We start from the raw sequence: 18214 nt of genomic DNA on the forward strand, positions 1-18214 counted from the left end.
GAGGGCCCGGTCGGTTTTTGCGGCTCCATCTCGCCGCTTCCCCTCACGGCCCCGAGGGCGCCCGTTCCCCTCAGGCGCGTGCGAGCCCCAGATCTCGCGAGACTTGGAGCACCCTGGCTCCCTCAGCCCAGCGGGAGGGCCGAGTTCTCGCGAGACCTCCGGGACGCGACGGGCGGCAAGTCCCTTCGTTAGGTCCCGCCCACCGAGATATCGCGAGACTTCGCTTTGCCACGCCCTTCATGTTAGGGGCGGAGCGAATATATCTGGCCCCGCCCCGCGCCTCTGCGATTATAACGTCATCACAAAGCGCCACCCTTTTCGAAAGCCCGGCTGGGGCTTTACCGTTGCCGTCGCGCTTTTAGAGCCGCCGCCAGCCGCCTGCAAACCGCTCCAGCGCCGTGGCGGCGGCTCCCAAAATCCCGCGGCGAGCGCGGGGCGGGCGCGGCGATCCCGCTCCGTCCTCCCGTGCTGCCCTCCTTGGCTTCAGCGCTACCGCCGCGGCCCTCGGCGGCCGGCGGGGCTGCCCGGCGCGGGGTGCCGGCGATGTCCGGGTCCCGGGCGGCTCCTCCCGGTTGAGCGGCGGCTCCGCGCGGGCCCCGCGCCCTCCCCGGGCACCCGCGGCCCGCCCGGCCGGGCATGAGGCGGAGCGGCGGCGGCACAAAGGCTCCTGCGGGGCTGCGCGTTGCCTGAGGCGGCCCAGCGGCGCCCCGGGCCCGCCGCGCCCCGCGGGGCGATGTCGCACGATCACGACATGGACAGGACGATCAAGGTTGGCGGCGGCGGGCTCTGGGCTCTTCGGCCTCGGCGGAGCCGCCGGGAGGGGCTCGGGGGGGTTTGCTCGGGACCGCGCGGAGGAGGAGCCGAAGTTTTTTGGGTGTTTGTGGATTTCGGCGAGCGGGGGGATCGGTGCTCGCTGGCTGCGGGGTGCGCTCGTTAATTAGAGTGCTGCTGGTTAATGAGTGCCTCATTGTCCGTGTTAATTAGTGCCGCTCCTGCTCTTCCTGGGCTGGTCCCTGCTGGAATTCCCTTTTCCCCGATGGAGCTGCGAAGTTTATTTTTGTTTTTTAATTTTTGTTTTTATTTTTGTTTGTGTTTTCTTCCTTTCCTGGCGGGTTCTGCCCAGCGCCCTCACGGCCCATAAATTCCACATTCCTTTTGTCCAAATCCTTCTTCCCGAGCTTTGTTCCCCTTTTCCCGGATTAATGTCCACAAAATGATCTGAGTTGAATCGATCAAAGTTTCTCCGAGCTCCTGCAAACCCCAAATTCCTGCGAGCCGCCGGGATTTCTGCCCCTTCCTCCTAAACCTGTAGCAATTCATACTTTAACAAGTACTCAGCATTTTATACTTTCTGCAGATTTTTTTTTTGCTTCTCAGGTCTTTGGTTTAGCTCGGGTTTGGTCGTTCTGGGGTTGAGGGTCTGGGATTTAGGATTTATTTCCGTGGTTGAGGAGCAGGAGCTGGAATTCCCCAGGATTTCGTTTTTCTCTGCTTGCACCCAGTTTGTCCAAGCAGCCTGCACTCCTTCCACTCGCTGGAGTTTCTCCCAAAACTCCTCATTTCCAACCTTTTCCCCATCAATATCTGTGGGAAATAAAATTGTGGAATGTTTTTAAAACGTGGTAGAAGATTCACAAAGTCTGCACCTTGAAATTAGAAATTCTGCCTCAGAAATGCCAGGGAACAGGACAGACTTTGCTGAGAAATGGAAATAAATGTCAAAGCACAGCCTGGCAAAAAAAAAAAAAAAACAAAAAAAAAACAAACCAAAAAACATAAAAAAACCAAAACCAAACAAAAACCCATCATATTTCAGAGAAATAGAACTATGAGAGATGCATTTTATCAGCTCCCACAAGGTCCTAATTACTAAAATAAAATAACTAAAATCACTTAAATTACTGAAATAACAAATGACTCCACTGGGGGTAATTTCAGCTGATTGGTTTTAAGGAATTTCAGCATTTACATTAATTTACAAAAGCTGATAGGCCGAGAAATGCTTATGATGCACTGTAATTAAAAAATTAAAAATTAAATTTAAAAAGTTATTGGCTTCTGGTTGTGATGGTGTGAATTGTGACACCTGAAAAATGGAACAAATGTTTTTTTTTAAAACACCTCTCAGTGCCCCATCTCTGGGTCAGAAAAGGGCTTAATCCCACAGATTGGTGTTCTGTGTGAGGGAAAAAAAGGCTTTTTTTGGGGTGTGCTGGTCAAAAAAAAAAATCCTTAATCCCACAAATATCCAGTGGGATCATGGGATCAGTGAGGCTGGGAAAGCTCCCTGAGATCAGCAGCTCAGGGGGGGCTGAGCAGGGCTGGGAGAGCTTTGGGAATTCTGCTCTTCCTTTTGGGAATTCTGCTCTTCCTTTTGGGAATTCTGCTCTTCCTTTTAGGAATTCTGCTTTTCCTCTTGGAATTCTGCTCTTCCCTTGGGAATTCTGCTTCTCCTTTTGGAATTCTGCTTTTCCTTTTGCAATTCTGCTTTTCCAGGCTCTCAGCATCCCAGCCTGCTGGGGTAGTGCCCAAACTCTTGGCTCAGCCTTGGTGGGGAGGGAATTTTGCTGAATTTTGCTGCTGGGGAGATCCCAGCTGCACGTGGAGCTGTGGAACTTTGCTGGAATTCTGGATAGTTCTCATCATCATCCCCTTTTCCCACTGAAAATTCATGTTATCAGTCAGAAGTTTCAGGTTTCTGGAAGTTTGGAGCTGGGTGATTCCCAGGAATTCCATATCCATGAAATCCAGCTGAAACACTTGGATATTTTTAAACACGTTGGTGCTTTTGAAGCATTTCCAGCTGTTTAGGATCAAAAGAGTGGAATTTTTAAGGTGGGAAAAGAGTGAACATTTCCCTGGCAATGCTGGAATTCCTGGTGCTGAGGTTGGAGCTGCCATTCCTGAGCTGGGAGGTGCAAGTGGCTCCCAAATCCTGGATTTGGTGCCATTTGTGTTTCTTGACCACTTAATTATTCATTTTACCTCTGAATTGTAAAGCTGTTTTGGGATGAAGGTTGGGAATCCAGATTTAAAAAGTGCAGGATGTAAAATTGCTTTTTTTTTTTTTTCTTTAAAACAATGACAAATACACAGAATAGGAAATAGAAATTAAAAGCTCATTAATGCCCAACTAAAATTGTGTTTTCACCCCACCCCTCTGCTTCCAGCTCTCTACAGCTGAATGTCAGGAAAATTAAATCAGCTTTTCCCTAACAAGTGACATTTTTCCTCACAAGTGAAATTTATCTGAGTTAAATTTATAATTTCCTTGAGCTCCTCCTGAACACCACAAATTTCTGTGATCCACTGAGATTTCTGCCCCTTCCTTTAGAAACCTTCAGGGCTGGCCCTTCCATGGATTTGGGAATTGTTGTTTTCCTTGTGCTGCTGTTGCAGCAGCTCCTCTTGCTGTGATTTATCCTGAGCAGAGGCAGGAATTTAATAAAGGAACAAAGGCCCAGCTCAGGGCATCAATCACAGCTCTGAGCTGGGTTTAAAGCCTGCCTTGGCTTGTGGTTAAGCCTGAGAGCACCCAAGTGTGGCCTAACAAAGCCCAGCCCTGTCTGTGTGGGTTTGGACAAAAGAAGCCTGGTTCATGATCAGAAAAATCTAAAATTAATCAAGCAGGGTTTAATTTACAGTGTGATGGTTCCAGTGGTTTGAAATCTGCAATTTTCTGTGACCAAAAAATGCATTTTAATGCTAAAATGGGCTCCTTGTTTCCTTGAGATTGATCATTTCTAGGTAGGAAGCTGGAACTGAGTCAGGGAAAGATGCCCTTGGTACAATTTGGGTGTTAAAAGCACAAAATCACATTTACTGCTGTCAATAACCCTGTTTGCAAATTCCAGCTGCACAGAAACTATTTTAATCAGGTAAAATAATGACATTTATATTTATATTTAATTTTAATTTCCCTCAGGAAAGCAAACTCCCCAGCAGGCACTTTTACACTCAGATCTGGTGAGCTTTTTTTTTTTGGGTTTTTTTTTTTTTTTTGAAAAGCTGTAATAATTTTATTTATTATGTATTTATTGACTGTGTTTTCCCTCTTGCTGCTCCTTCCTGAACAGGAAACCTCCATTTTAGAGGAATACAACATAAACTGGACTCAGAAGCTGGGAGCTGGGATCAGTGGGCCTGTTAGGTAAGGGAACAGCCCAGGATTGTCCCTGCCCTGTGGAGGAGTCAGTGAGTATTTTACTAAAAATGATGATGGGATAGATGGAAAATTAAAACCAACAAATGCCTCTGCCCCACGTGGGTCCTGCAGGAGGGGTTTTGGTTTTTTTGGGGGGGAATTTGGGGAGGAAAATTTCTCCTCCCTTCTCTGTGCTGCTGTTCCCACAGCCAGGCAGGAGCAGGAGTTGGTTGTGGAATAATGACAACAGAAATTGCTCCTGAAGCCCCTGCACTGCCTCTTCCCTGCTTTCCCAGTTGTTTTTCCAGCTCTTCCACTGGTTTTGCATCCCAGCCCTGCTCCTCATGGATTTTTAACCCCTGGATGCTTTCTGGGAAGGAAAACACTTTTCCAACAAAGCCTGTCCCTTCAGGGAATGGGAATTAAGCCTGTCCCTTCAGGGAATGGGAATTTGGGAAGGAAAACACTTTTCCAACAAAGCCTGTCCCTTCAGAAAATAGGAATTTGGGCTGGAAAACCCCTGTGCTGCTGTTCCTGGTGTTCCCTTTGTCTTTCCCATTGTTTATCTTCCTGTCTGAGTTCTCCTCATCCTTTTTGGGTTGTTTCATTAAAACACTCATTTTGTGCTTTGTTCTTTTGGCTGCCTCTTCAAACATGGGCCCTTTCCTCAATTGTTAAATGAGGGAGGAAAAATAGAAAAAAAAAATCAGCCAAAATGAGGATTTCCTTCCCAAACCACTTTATCTATTCCCAACACTTCATTTGTCCCAACATCACTGGGGGTGTTCAGGTGTGCTTTGGGTTATTTCCATCCAAAATCTCTCTTGAGGCTGAATTTAGGGTGAGAGCTGGGAGGTATCCCAGACTGGGGGCATTCCTGGCAATTCCCACGTGGAGAGGCAAACTCAGAGCTACAAATCAATTGCTTCAGGTGTCTGTTTTTGACCTCCTTGCTGACTGAATGATTTTGTTGCTGTACTACCAGAGTCTGCATGAAAAAATCCTCCCAAGAACGCTTTGCACTGAAAATCCTCCTCGATCGTCCAAAAGCTCGAAATGAGGTACAGTTCCTGCTTTTCTCTCCAAAAAACCCTCAATTCTTGGGATGTTTTAAACATAAAAACCCCACCACCAAACCCCCATTTGCTGGCTGTGCATCCAGAGGTTTATTTCTAATTAATTGAGCTGTGTTTTCAAGCTGTTCTTCTCCCTGTAATGGAACAGAACCAGTTTGAGAGGGAATTTTGTTGCCACACGTCTCAGTCTTGGATGTCACTGCTCCAAGAATGCTTCAAGTTGTTCTGGAAATGGATTTTTCCATGTGCCAGGACCTAAAGCAGCTCCTGACACAGGTTGGGAATTCTTGAGGTGCCAAACTGTGCAATGATGGGCACTCCTCCAAGCAGTGGGGAATTTAAACAAGGATTAATTGTCCTCGAGGTTTAAGCAACTTCCATTTCTTGTTACTGAGCAAATTCTCCTTTAAAATTCCCATAAAAACCACCTGTGTACAAAAAGCACCAAGACTTGGCTTGATTGAACAGCTCAGGGAGCTTTAAAGTGGGGGAAATTCCTGAATGTTGGGACAGGAGGTCCCAATTCCTTCCCAGCTGGAGCCTGCTGGGGCTCCCTGCAACCCAAACCCACAGACTGGGCCAGCAAGGGACACATGTGATGGGATTTGTGCTGGGGAGGCAGAAAGGGACAGCTCTGAGCTTGGGTTACCCTCCAGACACACTTCAGGTTCTGGTTCCAAGCATGGAGGGGTTGGAGGCTCTGAGCAACTGCTTTAATTCAGATGTTCCAGCTGTTGTGAGTGCCCAGCCATGAAAGCAGCCAGATGATGGAATTTTCGGGTTCATTCATTCATTTTCACTTCCATCAAAGTGCTACATTGCTCCTTTAAAGCTGGTTCTGTCTTTACATTTCTGTAAAGAGCTCCCAAGACTGAGCTTTTCCCAGAGCTCTGTGTGGGATTCCATAAGCTGGGGGGTGTTTTTTGGGGGTGTTTTTTGGGGGTGCTTTTATCCCGAGCTCAGCAGGGCTCAGTGCCTGTCCCTGTGTGCAGTAACAGCTCTTCCCTTCTCTTCAAGGTACGTCTGCACATGATGTGTGCAACACATCCCAATATTGTTCAAATAATTGAAGTTTATGCTAACAGTGTGCAGTTCCCACATGAATCCAGCCCCAGGTAAGATTACATAGGGTGATTCATTCCCAACGCTTGTTTTCCATGTTTAGCCCAAGGTATAGTGGAGTTTGCTTTGCTTTGCTTTGGTTTTAATCACAAAATTATTATTTCAAGGGGGTCCCAGGTGTAATAATTATCCTGCAGACCAAGCAGCTCTTGTTTTTTTGTTTTTTTTTTTCCCTGACTTTTGTGTAGTTAAATTATTTTGCCTCCTTTATTCCCTGTGTTGAATGCATCTCCATTTTTTTAGGTTTTCCATTGATTCAGTCTGCATTGTGTGAAAGAGTTGTTTCTAAAAATGTGAAATTCAGCCCTGAAAACTCTCAGTGCATTGTCCTGCTTAAAATGAACACAGGAAAACATGGAGCAGAGTGATTTTTTTGTGCATTATTATATTTGGATAAAAATATTGTCTTCTGATAGGATCTTAGTGGAGAAAATCATCAGAGCTGGGAGAATGAAAGAGCTGAGACCTGTCCTAGGCTCTGGTGTAGCTGATTTTGCTGTGATGGGAACTGGGAGTTAATTCCTTGAGGATCTGGCAGCCCTGATCTCCACCTTCCTATTTTTTATCCTTCATACTTATGGCAGTGAAGCTGGAAATTAAAATAATGGGAGATCCAGACTCAAAAGCATCCACGTGCTGTGTTATCCTCGAGGGCAGAGTTATCCCTTGGAGTGTCCACATGGCTTCCAGCTCCATCCAGGCTGGAGCTGGATGTATCCATGTCCAGTTTGTTCCAGCTGGATGTGGGAGCCCATCAGGAGGAGCAAACTGGAGATTCCTGGGAGCCAGAAAATCCTGAGCATTTTAGACTCGAAGGCAAAACGACAGCCCCAAAAGCAGCACAGAGAAAGCAGTGTTTGTGTGAAATATGCATTCTTAGCTTAGCAATTCTGTTCTTTTGGATGATTTTTTTAATGTAACAACATGAAATGCTTTTGAACAGGGCTCGGCTCCTAATTGTAATGGAGATGATGGAAGGGGGAGAGCTCTTCCACAGAATCAGCCAGCACCGGCACTTTACTGAGAAGCAAGCGAGCCAAGTAACAAAGCAGGCAAGTCACCCCCTGTCCCAGCAAATCCATCATGCTCTGGCTAAAGTAGGGACAATTCCTGGGGCTGGAAGGGTGGGAAAAAAGGATGAATTAAAAGATTCCTCAGTTGTGATCCGATGATCATTGCCTGCTTTGTTATAAGTGACAATGCCAAAGCTTTACTAGGAATAAAGGATTGAAGGTGTGGGCTTGTTCTCTGGGTCTGCTGTGCTTAACATTGCTTTTCCACACCTGGTCTAGAGAAGACTTCCAAGAAAACTTTGTCATTCTTCTTGTCTTAAAAGTGTTGCCTCCAGCAGGACTCCTGAGCTCTGGAACCCCCGTGACCCCCTTGGCATTTCTCTCCTCTGGGCCAGGGGTTTTCAGGCTGGGTTCTGGGCTTGGGCTGTGGAATTCCTGGAAGATACCAAGGAATGTGTCTGTTTGTTCTGATTTTGTGTCTGTTTGTTCCAGTGTTGTTTTTCCTTCACCCTTTCTCTCCCAGCTCACTCCTGAATGATTTTATAACCTCCATGGTGGTTTCTGCAGGGGGTTTTGGCCTCCATCAGGTTTTTTGTTGCTGGTGGGGACTCTCAGAAGGATCTCTGTGGAATTCAGTGCTGGGATCCCCAGTTCCCCTCAGATGGAGAGAGAATGTTTGAACCTGGGGCAAAAAATCTGTGTTGCTTTTGTGCTTTGACTTGTTCCTAATGAAATGCTAATTGTGCTGGTACTTTTTGGTCTCATCCAACAAAGAAATGAGGTGGAAGTACAGAATTATTCTTGCCAGTTTGTTTGACATCCTTTGGGCTGTTTGATTCTGCCATGGTGGGGAAGACTTGTAAAACTTTAGCAGAAGTCAAGACTTTGGTTTGAATTCTGTGTGTACACTTGGGTTATTCATGTCTCAAGTAACTCTTTGCTTTAATGTTTATAGAAATGAAGTTTGAAATGTGAAAATATCTCTAAAATTCTTTTCTCTGGTGGTTCTTCATCCTTGTCTTGTACCCAGGAATGGTTAAAGCTTTTCACAGCACTGCCTCATTTTCTCTGGGAATGTGTTTGTATTTATTGCTGAGCTAAATTAGTAGTGCAGTTCTCTTGTAGCAGTAATTTGGAGGTTTTTAAGGACTCTAAACTTGGGTAGGATCCTACAGAATCCCACAGGGATACTTCCAAATAAGGGTTGTGAGGCTGTGCCTCACTCCTCTCTCTGTTTAAATATTTATACTTGGCTTTTCTTTAAATGAATTGCACTTGGAAATGTGCAGTCCCTGGAGCTTTTCCTGCCTGGATTGCAGGTTCCCAAAGCATCCTTGAAACAATCCAGGAATGCATTTCTGTGGGATATCCACAGAATGATTGAAGTGCAGGCAGTACCATCCAAAATGAAAGAACAAAACTGCCTGAGTGTTGGATCTCCAGGCAGGAACAAGTGCACTGAATGATTCCCTGCAATCCTGAAGCAAGAACTCACTGCTGGGCAGGGGCAGCACCCTGGAGCCCTGGCACAGCAGGGGAGGGGCACTGGCACCACCTGCTTCACTTTGGGGGGCTCTCAGTGCCTTGAGTTCCCAAACTGAGGAGGTTGGGGAGCCCAGGCCTGCCTGGCTTTTGTTTTCTGTGGGATTCATGTCCCAGCTGTCACTTGGCTGCATCACTGCAGCAGGGTCAGGCTTGTCCTAAAGGAGATCTCCACCCAAGTGGAGTGAAAAGGTTTGGGGCTGGAAATGTCCTTTGTAAAGCTGAAATAAATGTCCAGGCTGCAGGAGGAGGTCAGTGATTGTAGCTGATTTATTGTGCCCTTTTCCAGATAGCTTTGGCTTTGCAGCATTGCCACTCACTAAACATTGCACACAGAGACCTCAAGCCTGAGAATCTCCTCTTCAAGGATAACTCTCTGGTAAGATGAACATTTGCAATTCTTTTGCTGCTGAATTCTGTCAAGTGGCTCAAGGGTGACTCTCAGAGTAGTGGTAAAATGACATGAATGGTTTGGTGACAAAATTGAATCACCTGGATGGACTTGGTGCTTTTCCATCCTCTGATCTCCTTGCAGGGCAGTGAGTCCCTGCTGCTGCTGTTAAATAGGAGTCAGGTTCTCCACCTGACCTCAGAATCCAGCTGTGCCCCCTCATCAGGATGTTCTGACCCTCTGCCTAGAGGTTCTTTGATAGATCCAAACAATTCTTTGTCTCTCCTGCTCACCACCAGCCTGGATGTGCAGTGATCCTCCTACAAGGGGCTCAGTGCTTTCCCAATTCCTGAGGGGGCTGTTCCTGGCCCAGAGCACCCAGAAAAGCAAAGCTTTTGTTTTGAGAGATCACTTTGTGACCTTTCAGCTGCCTGGTGGAGTGTGAGGGTATAAATACAATGAGGTGGATGTTTGGAGAAGGTGAGATGAGGACAGGGGGAGAATTCTGTGTTAGAAAAGCTGATTTAATGAGATTTGTCTAATAAAGCCTCTTCTTGTTTTAGGATGCACCTGTTAAATTGTGTGACTTTGGGTTTGCCAAAGTAGACCAAGGTGACTTGATGACACCCCAGTTCACTCCCTATTATGTAGCACCTCAGGTAACAGCCAGTTCCTGCTCTGGGCTAAAGGGGGATCATTTATTGCCTGAGCCTCCATATCCCCATCATTTTAACCCCCTTTGCTGCCCTGGGAAGGGCTCTGAGTGCAGGAATCTTGCAGGAATCCTTCCACTCTGAGCTGGAGTGCCACAGGGATCTGTGGATAAGGCAAATTTCCCAGACTCTGCTCAGCACTGATGGTGACAGTTGGCCTTTAGCTGTATTAAAGCAGCTGCTTTGGAGAATTCCCTGCTTTGCCACCCTTCCTCCAGCTCAAGCTCATTCAGGATTCCATTAAAAAGGAGTTGGCTGGAAGAAAAAGGTTCTGAAAAGGTTGCTCACAAAGGGCAGTGGCAGAGGGTTGGTACCTGGGCACCTTGGCCTGGCCCCTCAGTCATTAAATACAATCTGTAATTACACACAGGCTGCTCTTTGTAGTGCTGCTTTCCCCCTCTCTCCTGTCCTTTGTGTTGGAGTCCTGGAGAAAATGAAAAGCAACTGCAGATGGAGATTTAATTGCAGTGCTGGGCTGCCTTCAATCACTGGGAAGAGCAATTCAGAGATCAGAGCAGGCCCTGAAAATTCATAAAATTCCTTCCCAGCTGGAGCCTGCTGGGGCTCCCTGCAACCCAAACCCACAGACTGGGCCAGCAAGGGACACATGTGATGGGATTTGTGCTGGGGAGGCAGAAAGGGACAGCTCTGAGCTTGGGTTACCCTCCAGACACACTTCAGGTTCTGGTTCCAAGCATGGAGGGGTTGGAGGTTCTGAACAACTGCTTTAATTCAGACAGAAATGGAGATTTCAGTGCCCTGAAATATTCTATATTTTAGTATTTTCTCCATGTAGAAAGCTCTAGTGTTTCTTAGGGAGATTAACTGGATTTTGGTAGTTTTCAGTAGCTGGAATAAGTTTTCTGAATGGAAAATCATCAGGAATCTTTGGTATAGGCTTTGCTGGTTGTGTTGCCTGTTCATGAGATGGATTTTTCTTTGGTTTTATTTCCCTTCTCACCAGGTATTGGAGGCACAAAGAAGACATCAAAAAGAAAAGTCTGGTATTATCCCCACCTCTCCAACCCCTTACACTTACAACAAGGTGAGCTGGGAAACATCTTTAAAATTCTTCCCCACCCCACTGGTGCTTCTGATAGAGCAAATAATAAAATGCACACTGGGTGCAAACCTAATTAATGAGCCTCTAATGAAGGGGGGATAAATACACAAATGCTCTTAAGGAGCACTAAATATGAACAAGATTTTGGAGAGAGTAGAAGGACTCTGCTGGAGTGAGGCCATGAGGGAAGTTCTTTCACCTCTGTTCAAAGGGAATCTCTTTCCTGCTGCCACAGTTTCTGGATGTGCAGAGCATTCCTCGTTCAGGCAGCTGTGCCAGAAACTGCTCTGTACCTGGATCTTCTGGAAAACAACCAAAAATTTATTGTGTATCTGCTGGTATCTTGGAAAAATCATGGCAGGAAATGTCCTGAAAGGCCATAATCTTTTATAGGCATCCAAAATGTTTTCCTCCTTATTATCATCCCAGTTTCCTGCTGCCTGAGCAGTGCTTGAATCACTGAGTGTGCAGGGTGTGTCAGTTTTAATCCAAGTTACCTGATTTGTGATCCCAGAGTGGGGATCTGCCCTGATTCCAGCTCTAGGGGTGGTTGTTTATTCCACCACGTGCCTGAACAGGTATTTGATATGCAGTGTTAGCATTTAGTAGCCTCACAGAGAGAGTTAAAGCAAGTATTAATTAGTCTGCATCACAGATCTGCCTTCCTCAGGGCTCTGAGTGCCTCTCTCCATCCTGCAGAGCCAGGTTGGTGATTGTAGCAGACAACTCTGCTTCTGAACTCCTTAGAATGTTTTCCTATGGAGTTTCTTCTTTTCCCTCTCTTGTCCCTTGATTTGGGATTTCCAGGGTGGGAGTGATTTTCCTTCCATGTCCCATGTGAAGAATTGCTCTGTCAGCCCTGGTGGCACTGGGTGAAAAGGGTGCTGAGGGAAGAGCCTTGTCCCCAGGTGTGGTTCTGCAAAAGCAGCACCTGGCACTCACCTGGCTGCCCAGAATGGGCACTGGGAGCTTCCAGGTGCTCTGTGCTTCCATGGCAGGCCAGTCCTGCTCCTGGCTGCCCCCACAGACTGCTCTGATTTCATTTCCCTGCTGTTCCTTTGTGGGATGGTTGTTCTGCTTTCAGTCTCCCGTTGTAAACAACTGGATTCTTTTATGGGATTGGGGGTAGGATTCAGGTATCCTGAGAGGTGCAATAAAGCTCTCACACCTCTGCAGCCCTGGCTGTTCCCAGACAATCCCCAACCACCTGGAAGTTGTTCAGCTTGGAGGAAGGAGCTGCCTTGTCACAGCAGCCAGATTTATCCACCAGGGTGGATCTGGAGGAGGAGCTGAGCTGGTTCTGTTCCCTTAGAGAATCACACAGAACTTTTATCAGAACTCCCTCATTATTTGCTGCAAACTGCTCCCCAAAGTGACCCTTTCCTTGCTTGCAGAGCTGTGACCTGTGGTCCCTGGGGGTGATTATCTACGTGATGCTGTGTGGGTACCCCCCCTTTTACTCCAAGCACCACAGCCGGACGATTCCCAAGGACATGAGGAAAAAGATCATGACAGGAAGCTTCGAGTTCCCAGAGGAGGAGTGGAGCCAGATCTCAGAAATGGCAAAAGACATTGTGAGAAAGTGAGTCCTTGGAGGAAACTCTGGTGTTGCTCTGTGGTTGTGTTAAGGAATTGGAATGTTTCCATGTTGAGGAAGTGGAAAAGCACCTGGAAGTGCCTTGTCCCAGCAGAGAGGATTGTCTGCAGCTCATCCAGCTGACAAATTCTCTTGTTATATTCAGCATAAATCAAGTCTGGGAAATGTCTTCTTTTCCCCCTGCCCAAGTGTTTAATGTTGGTGTCTCTTTTGTTGGGGTGAATTGTGTATTGAGTCTTCAAGGGGAGTGGGAGCACTGAATGGTTTCTGGATAACACAGCTGGCATGGATTTCCTGGGATAACACTTGAATTCCTGTGAAAATCAAGTGCCCTTAATGGGATGTGGTAAATCTTTCCCCTAAAGCCCTGTGCACATCATACACAGCCTAAAAAGAGTCAGGCAGGAGGATGGAGAGGGAGATTAAGATCTGTCATGAGGTGCCAGACTCAGATAAGGTTTTGCATGGATGTTTTATTCCAAATGCTAATGGAGTCTGTTTTCCATGCAGGGCACATCCCTCAGCTGGGAGTGTTTCAAAGACTTGGTCTGTTTGGGAGCAAGAACGTGGCACTGATTAGGGCTTGACCTCACTTATTTTTGAAAAAGTGACAGGGACTTACTGCCTTTGCATCACCAGAGGAGCTGAGAGAATAAAAGCGATATAACTAGGGAAAAAAATCAGTTGGGGAAGTAATTTAAAAGTGTCACTGGCTCCTGAGAGGTACTGTAAATTCTCCAAGGATTCACATTGTTTGGAGAGGGTGCTGGGACCTTTTTAGAGCTGTGCAGGAGAACCCCCAACCCTTCACCAAATTAACTTTCCTTTATACCAAGGTCAGCTCTTTATTCTCACACAGAAACTCCACAGGCAAAAGGTTTCATTGTCTTTCAAAATTCCCATGAAACTCAGCTCTCAGGATGTTGTCACATGGATCCAGGCTGATTTCTGACCTCAGGCTTGATGAGGGTTTGATAATGGCTTAGGATTTGGGAAATGCATGGAAAAGGAATGCACGTGGCTGGTATCAAAAGTGAGCTTAACCTGGTTGGCAGCAAGTGAGATTTCTGCTCTCCCCCGTGGTGCTGCTGACATTTTGTACAAGTTATTTCCACTTTCTTGGTACATTAAACAATTGTGCTCTGCAGCCAAGAAGCTGATCTGGAGTTCTCTAAGGAAGTGTGACAAGCTCATGGAGTCATTCCCATTCTCATTCAGACTTTGGGATGACTTGTCAGCACTTTGTGGGAAATCTTGCTTTTTTATTTAGTTGTACCCATCATGAGAACACAAATTTATCTGCAAATCTTCTTTCCAGAGTTTCATGCTGGAAAAGAATTGATTTAATGGAGTTTTCAGCAATCTTGGAATAAAGTTGCTTTTTATTTTAAGGGGCTGGAACCAAAGTGTTCATTACTTGAGAACTTTGCAGGGAGGAGTGGCATGGTTGGGCATGGAAACTCTGCAGGATTCATTGCTCCCAAGTCCTTGGCATGGGTGTAACCTGTTCTGGGGATGAGCTCAGAGAGTGTCAGCCTGGATCATTTCCAGTTCCCCTGGAGGGTGATTTCCCACCTGGGAGCAGCAGCTGTGGAATTCAGCAGCACAGGGCTACCCCAGGAATGCCTTTAGCACCTCCCTTTGCCCTGAGTGCTGGATTGCCCTGGATGAGCTGTGACAGCATCAAACCACAGCAAGGTCAGGGAGCTGGGACAGATTTTGGGCTCATTTTGGGGCAGTTTGAGCTCTTGGCAAAGCTGCTTTTTTTGGCCTTTAAAATGCTTAAATGCTCTGTAAATCAACAAACCCTTTCTTAGGGATTTATTCTTTCCTCCCCAGGCTGCTGAAGGTCAAACCTGAGGAACGTCTGACCATTGAGGGGGTGTTGGACCATCCCTGGCTCAATTCCACTGAGGCCTTGGACAACATCCTGCCCTCTGCCCAGCTGATGATGGACAAGGTCTGAGCAGCAGTTATTTGGTCAGGAATGTTGCAGAGGAGCAGGAGAGCTCTGGGATGGGTGAAGGGCTTTTTTGATGTGGCATTATACAGATAAGGAGCTTCTCTTCTGCTTTAGGAGAGCCTGAGATTGCAGGGAGAAAATGGAAACAGAAGTGAAAAGGGAAATAAAATGTGAAATTTGGGCTTGAAGGAGATGCTCCCAGATTGGTGTAATGAGAGTGCTGATGGCAGAAAGCAGAGCCTGAGGGATCTTCCATAGGTCTTTCCTCCTCTGCCATGTTTTATCCCCACTACAGCAATGACCTCACTAATTAAACAAATACTCCTTGTTTCCTTTAATTTCTGCTCAAAGTCAATCTTGTGAACATGAGAAGGAGATGATCCTTTGTGCTGTTTCCCCCAGGGATATTTTGTCCCTGATTAACTGTACCTTGCTTCATGCAAACCTGACTTTTCTTGCACATCTCAAAAATAAATCGGATTTTGGTGCCTCGTTTTTTCGCCCATGGCAAACACTGTCCATGTGTTGTTGCACCAAGTGTCCCTTTTGTCTTTCCAGGCCATGGTGGCAGGGATCCAACAGGCTCATGCAGAACAACTTGCAAACATGAGAATCCAAGACCTCAAAGTGAGCCTGAAGCCCCTTCACTCCGTGAACAACCCGATCCTGCGCAAGCGGAAACTCCTGGGGTAACTCCAGAGCTGGGCTTGGAAGGACAACGTGGAGCCAGCTGGGGTGGCTGGGAAATGGCTTTGGGAATGGCACAGGCTCAGTTGTGATGGTTTAACACAATTCTGGTGTTGCTCAGACAAGTAATAGTGGCACAATGTGGTTTTTCTGCCAAGATGTGCCAGTGAGGGCAGGAAGGAGGTTGGACACTGTTCCTGCATTGAACAGATTCCTTTTGGGATGATGGGTCACATGTAACATAAGGCAAACTGGGAGAAAGAATTCCAAGATATTTTTTTTCATCCTGACATTTATTTACTGAAGAAGTTAGGTAAACTCTCTCTTTGTTTGAGTTAATCTGAAAAATAGACTCAAACGTTTTAGGATTACCCTTATTTGAAGTAATTTAAAGGAATATTTCTTTTTCTCCATACTTAAAATGATCTCATAATATAGGACAAGAATTATAATTAATGCTGAACCTGTCTCCCAGTTTCCCAGAGAGGGAAGGAGCTGTGTTAGACTGGAGCAGTTACACAACAAGTAACGAGCTTGAGCTGCACCCAAATTCTAATTATTTCCCCCTTGTTCTTGTGCAGCACCAAGCCAAAGGATGGTGTTTACATCCATGACCCTGAGAATGGAAGCAACGATTCCAACGTGGCTCTGGAGAAGCTGAGAGATGTGATTGCTCAGTGCATTCTACCACAGGCTGGTAAAGGTTGCCACTTTTAAGAACCTTTTATTCCTAAAAGTGCAAGGCCCCGACTTTGGGTCTGCCTGTGTCAGTGGTGAGGAAGGAAGAGAACTCCTGGGCAGCCTGTGAGCTGGGGTTTGGGTTCATGTGGAATTTTAGTGACATGCAGAGCTGTTAAAAGAACTTTCAAACAGGAATATTTGGTTTAAAAGCCATTTCCTGGTTTGTGTGGGGTCAGCAGGAATAACTGCCCAGTTTGCTGAGCCCTGAGTGAGGCACAAGTCCAAACCTCCTGTGTCCCTTGTTGTCCCAAACAGGAGAGAATGAAGATGAGAAGCTGAATGAAGTGATGCAGGAGGCCTGGAAATACAACAGGGAGTGCAAATTGCTGCGAGACACCCTGCAGAGCTTCAGCTGGAATGGTGAGAATTCCTGCTCTCCCACAGGGAAGGTGGAAAAGGGGGAAGCACAGACCTCCTGCTATGGAAATAACCCCAAATGTATTGGATTTGGGCTGATTTAGGTTTTGACACTGTTTCATCCCTTCTGCCAGAACTGGTGTTCCCAAAGTGTTGCTTTGAGATTTCTGTTTGAGGGTCAGGGTTGAGTTTTCAGAGGCACCAGGAATGTAACAGCACAAATGGATCATGATAGAAAAGGGGGAATATTAAACTGAGGGCAGGGATAGATGGGATATATGCAAAAAACCCTTCCCTGAGAGGGTGGGAAGGCCCTGGACAGGTTGCTCACAGAAGCTGTGGCTGCCCCATCCCTGGAAGTGTCCAAGGAGGGGTTGGATCAGCCTGGGAGAGTGGGAGGTGTCCCTGGCCCAGGTGACCTTTAAGGCCCTTTCCAACCATTCCAGGATTCTGTGATCCTTTTAGGAACCTCTTCAGCTGTGTTGAGCTGCTTTCCATCCAGCTGTTTATTCCCTCTTTCTGCTGGAGGCTGCTCCTCCCTGTCAGCTCTGCAGCTCAGCTTGGGTGGGAAGCAGAAAGAAACCAGGACAGGCACCTTGGAGTGCTCAGGTGGCTCCTGGACAGAAGAGGCTGCAGAGGTGTCAGCCCCCAGGAGCAGGATGGATGTAAGGGACCAGGAGCATCAGCCAGCTTCACAAGGGCTTGATCCTGCTTCCTCCTGTTCTATTTGCTTAGCTTTCATTGAGATCTTTAATTGCTCCATTTTTTCCAACAGTCTGTAAGTTCTTTTGGATCCTGTGCTGCTGTTGCCTTAAGTCTGTGTGAAGCATTGTTTAATTCCAGCTGGGATTGCTTTCCTCCTTGTGCCCAGCTCCACTGATTCCCTTTTTTTTCCCCTTGCAGGCAGAGGATTCACAGACAAAGTGGATCGACTAAAACTGGCAGAAATCGTCAAACAAGTGATTGAAGAGCAGACAAATTCCCACGACTCTCAATAGCTGGAGCTTCTTAATCTTATTTTTTTTACCATTTAAGATTTATTCTTTAACTGTAAAAAGTATTTTTATGTAAATTAATAAATCATAATTATTTCATTAAATTTCCATACTGCTTGAAAATGCTGTATAGTTGTAGATACAAAAAAAAAAAATCATTGGTACTGTAATATTTTTTTAAAACTCAGTTCCTCGAGGTATATATGATCACTTATGTACTGTTAATCATGAGCCCCACAATTGGGGTGGATTTTATTGTTAAAAACCATTCTTTTTCTTAATAACCAGTTGCAGAAGCTGCCTTTCACCTGCCACATCCAGCCCCTGCAGTGACTGTATACGAAGGAGAGCCACAGTTTCTCAAGCCCCTGCTCAGTGAGTACTTGAAGCAAGTGCTGTGAAATGCAAATTCACAGCTCCCTTTGGCACCTAAATTCCAGGTCTTTAGGTAGAGAAAAATCAATTAAATACCCTTCAGTTTGGCTTGGTGCCTGGCCCAGGCACCTGAGGCCATGTGCTTGCTGAAATTTTCAGTTCTGAGCAGTGACTCTCTTTTTTTGTCATCTTCCCCATCTCCCTCAGACCTTCTTTAAGGCTTAACCTCCTCTCTTTCTTTCTCCTCATCTTCCTCAGAGCTTTTTTAAGGCTGAATCAGCCATTCAGCACAAAACTCTTCTTTTTCTCACCTTGTCCAACAGCAGAGCAGAAGAATGTTCAAGTCTTTATGCACAAGTTCTTTTCATTTCCATGGTGGGTTCTTCTATGGACCGAGACCAGCCTGGGCTTTGTTTGTGTGGGATCCACCCCCAT

The 18214-nt window shown here is 46.4% G+C and overlaps 1 protein-coding gene across 3 annotated transcripts; it reads left to right on the forward strand.

Moving 5' to 3' along the window:
• Window positions 1-332: 332 nt before the first annotated feature.
• Window positions 333-17502, forward strand: MAPKAPK5 (MAPK activated protein kinase 5). Of its 3 annotated transcripts, none has more exons than XM_041410359.1 (14): window positions 333-769; window positions 4077-4150; window positions 5130-5205; window positions 6238-6335; window positions 7286-7394; window positions 9187-9276; window positions 9852-9947; window positions 10966-11046; window positions 12459-12646; window positions 14501-14621; window positions 15183-15313; window positions 15893-16014; window positions 16308-16412; window positions 17313-17502. In XM_041410359.1, the coding sequence occupies exons 1-14, from the start codon at window positions 734-736 to the stop codon at window positions 17405-17407; spliced, it is 1422 nt and encodes a 473-aa protein (XP_041266293.1). In that variant the 5' UTR covers window positions 333-733; the 3' UTR covers window positions 17408-17502. The 3 variants fall into 3 exon arrangements, with proteins under 3 accessions (XP_041266293.1, XP_041266295.1, XP_041266296.1); XM_041410361.1 differs by having other exon boundaries at window positions 15893-16008; XM_041410362.1 differs by lacking the exons at window positions 333-769; window positions 6238-6335 and having other exon boundaries at window positions 4136-4150.
• Window positions 17503-18214: the final 712 nt, after the last annotated feature.

Source organism: Onychostruthus taczanowskii, unplaced genomic scaffold (assembly GCF_017590055.1).
Source record: "Onychostruthus taczanowskii isolate IOZ18803 unplaced genomic scaffold, ASM1759005v1 scaffold32, whole genome shotgun sequence".
NCBI lineage: Eukaryota > Metazoa > Chordata > Aves > Passeriformes > Passeridae > Onychostruthus > Onychostruthus taczanowskii.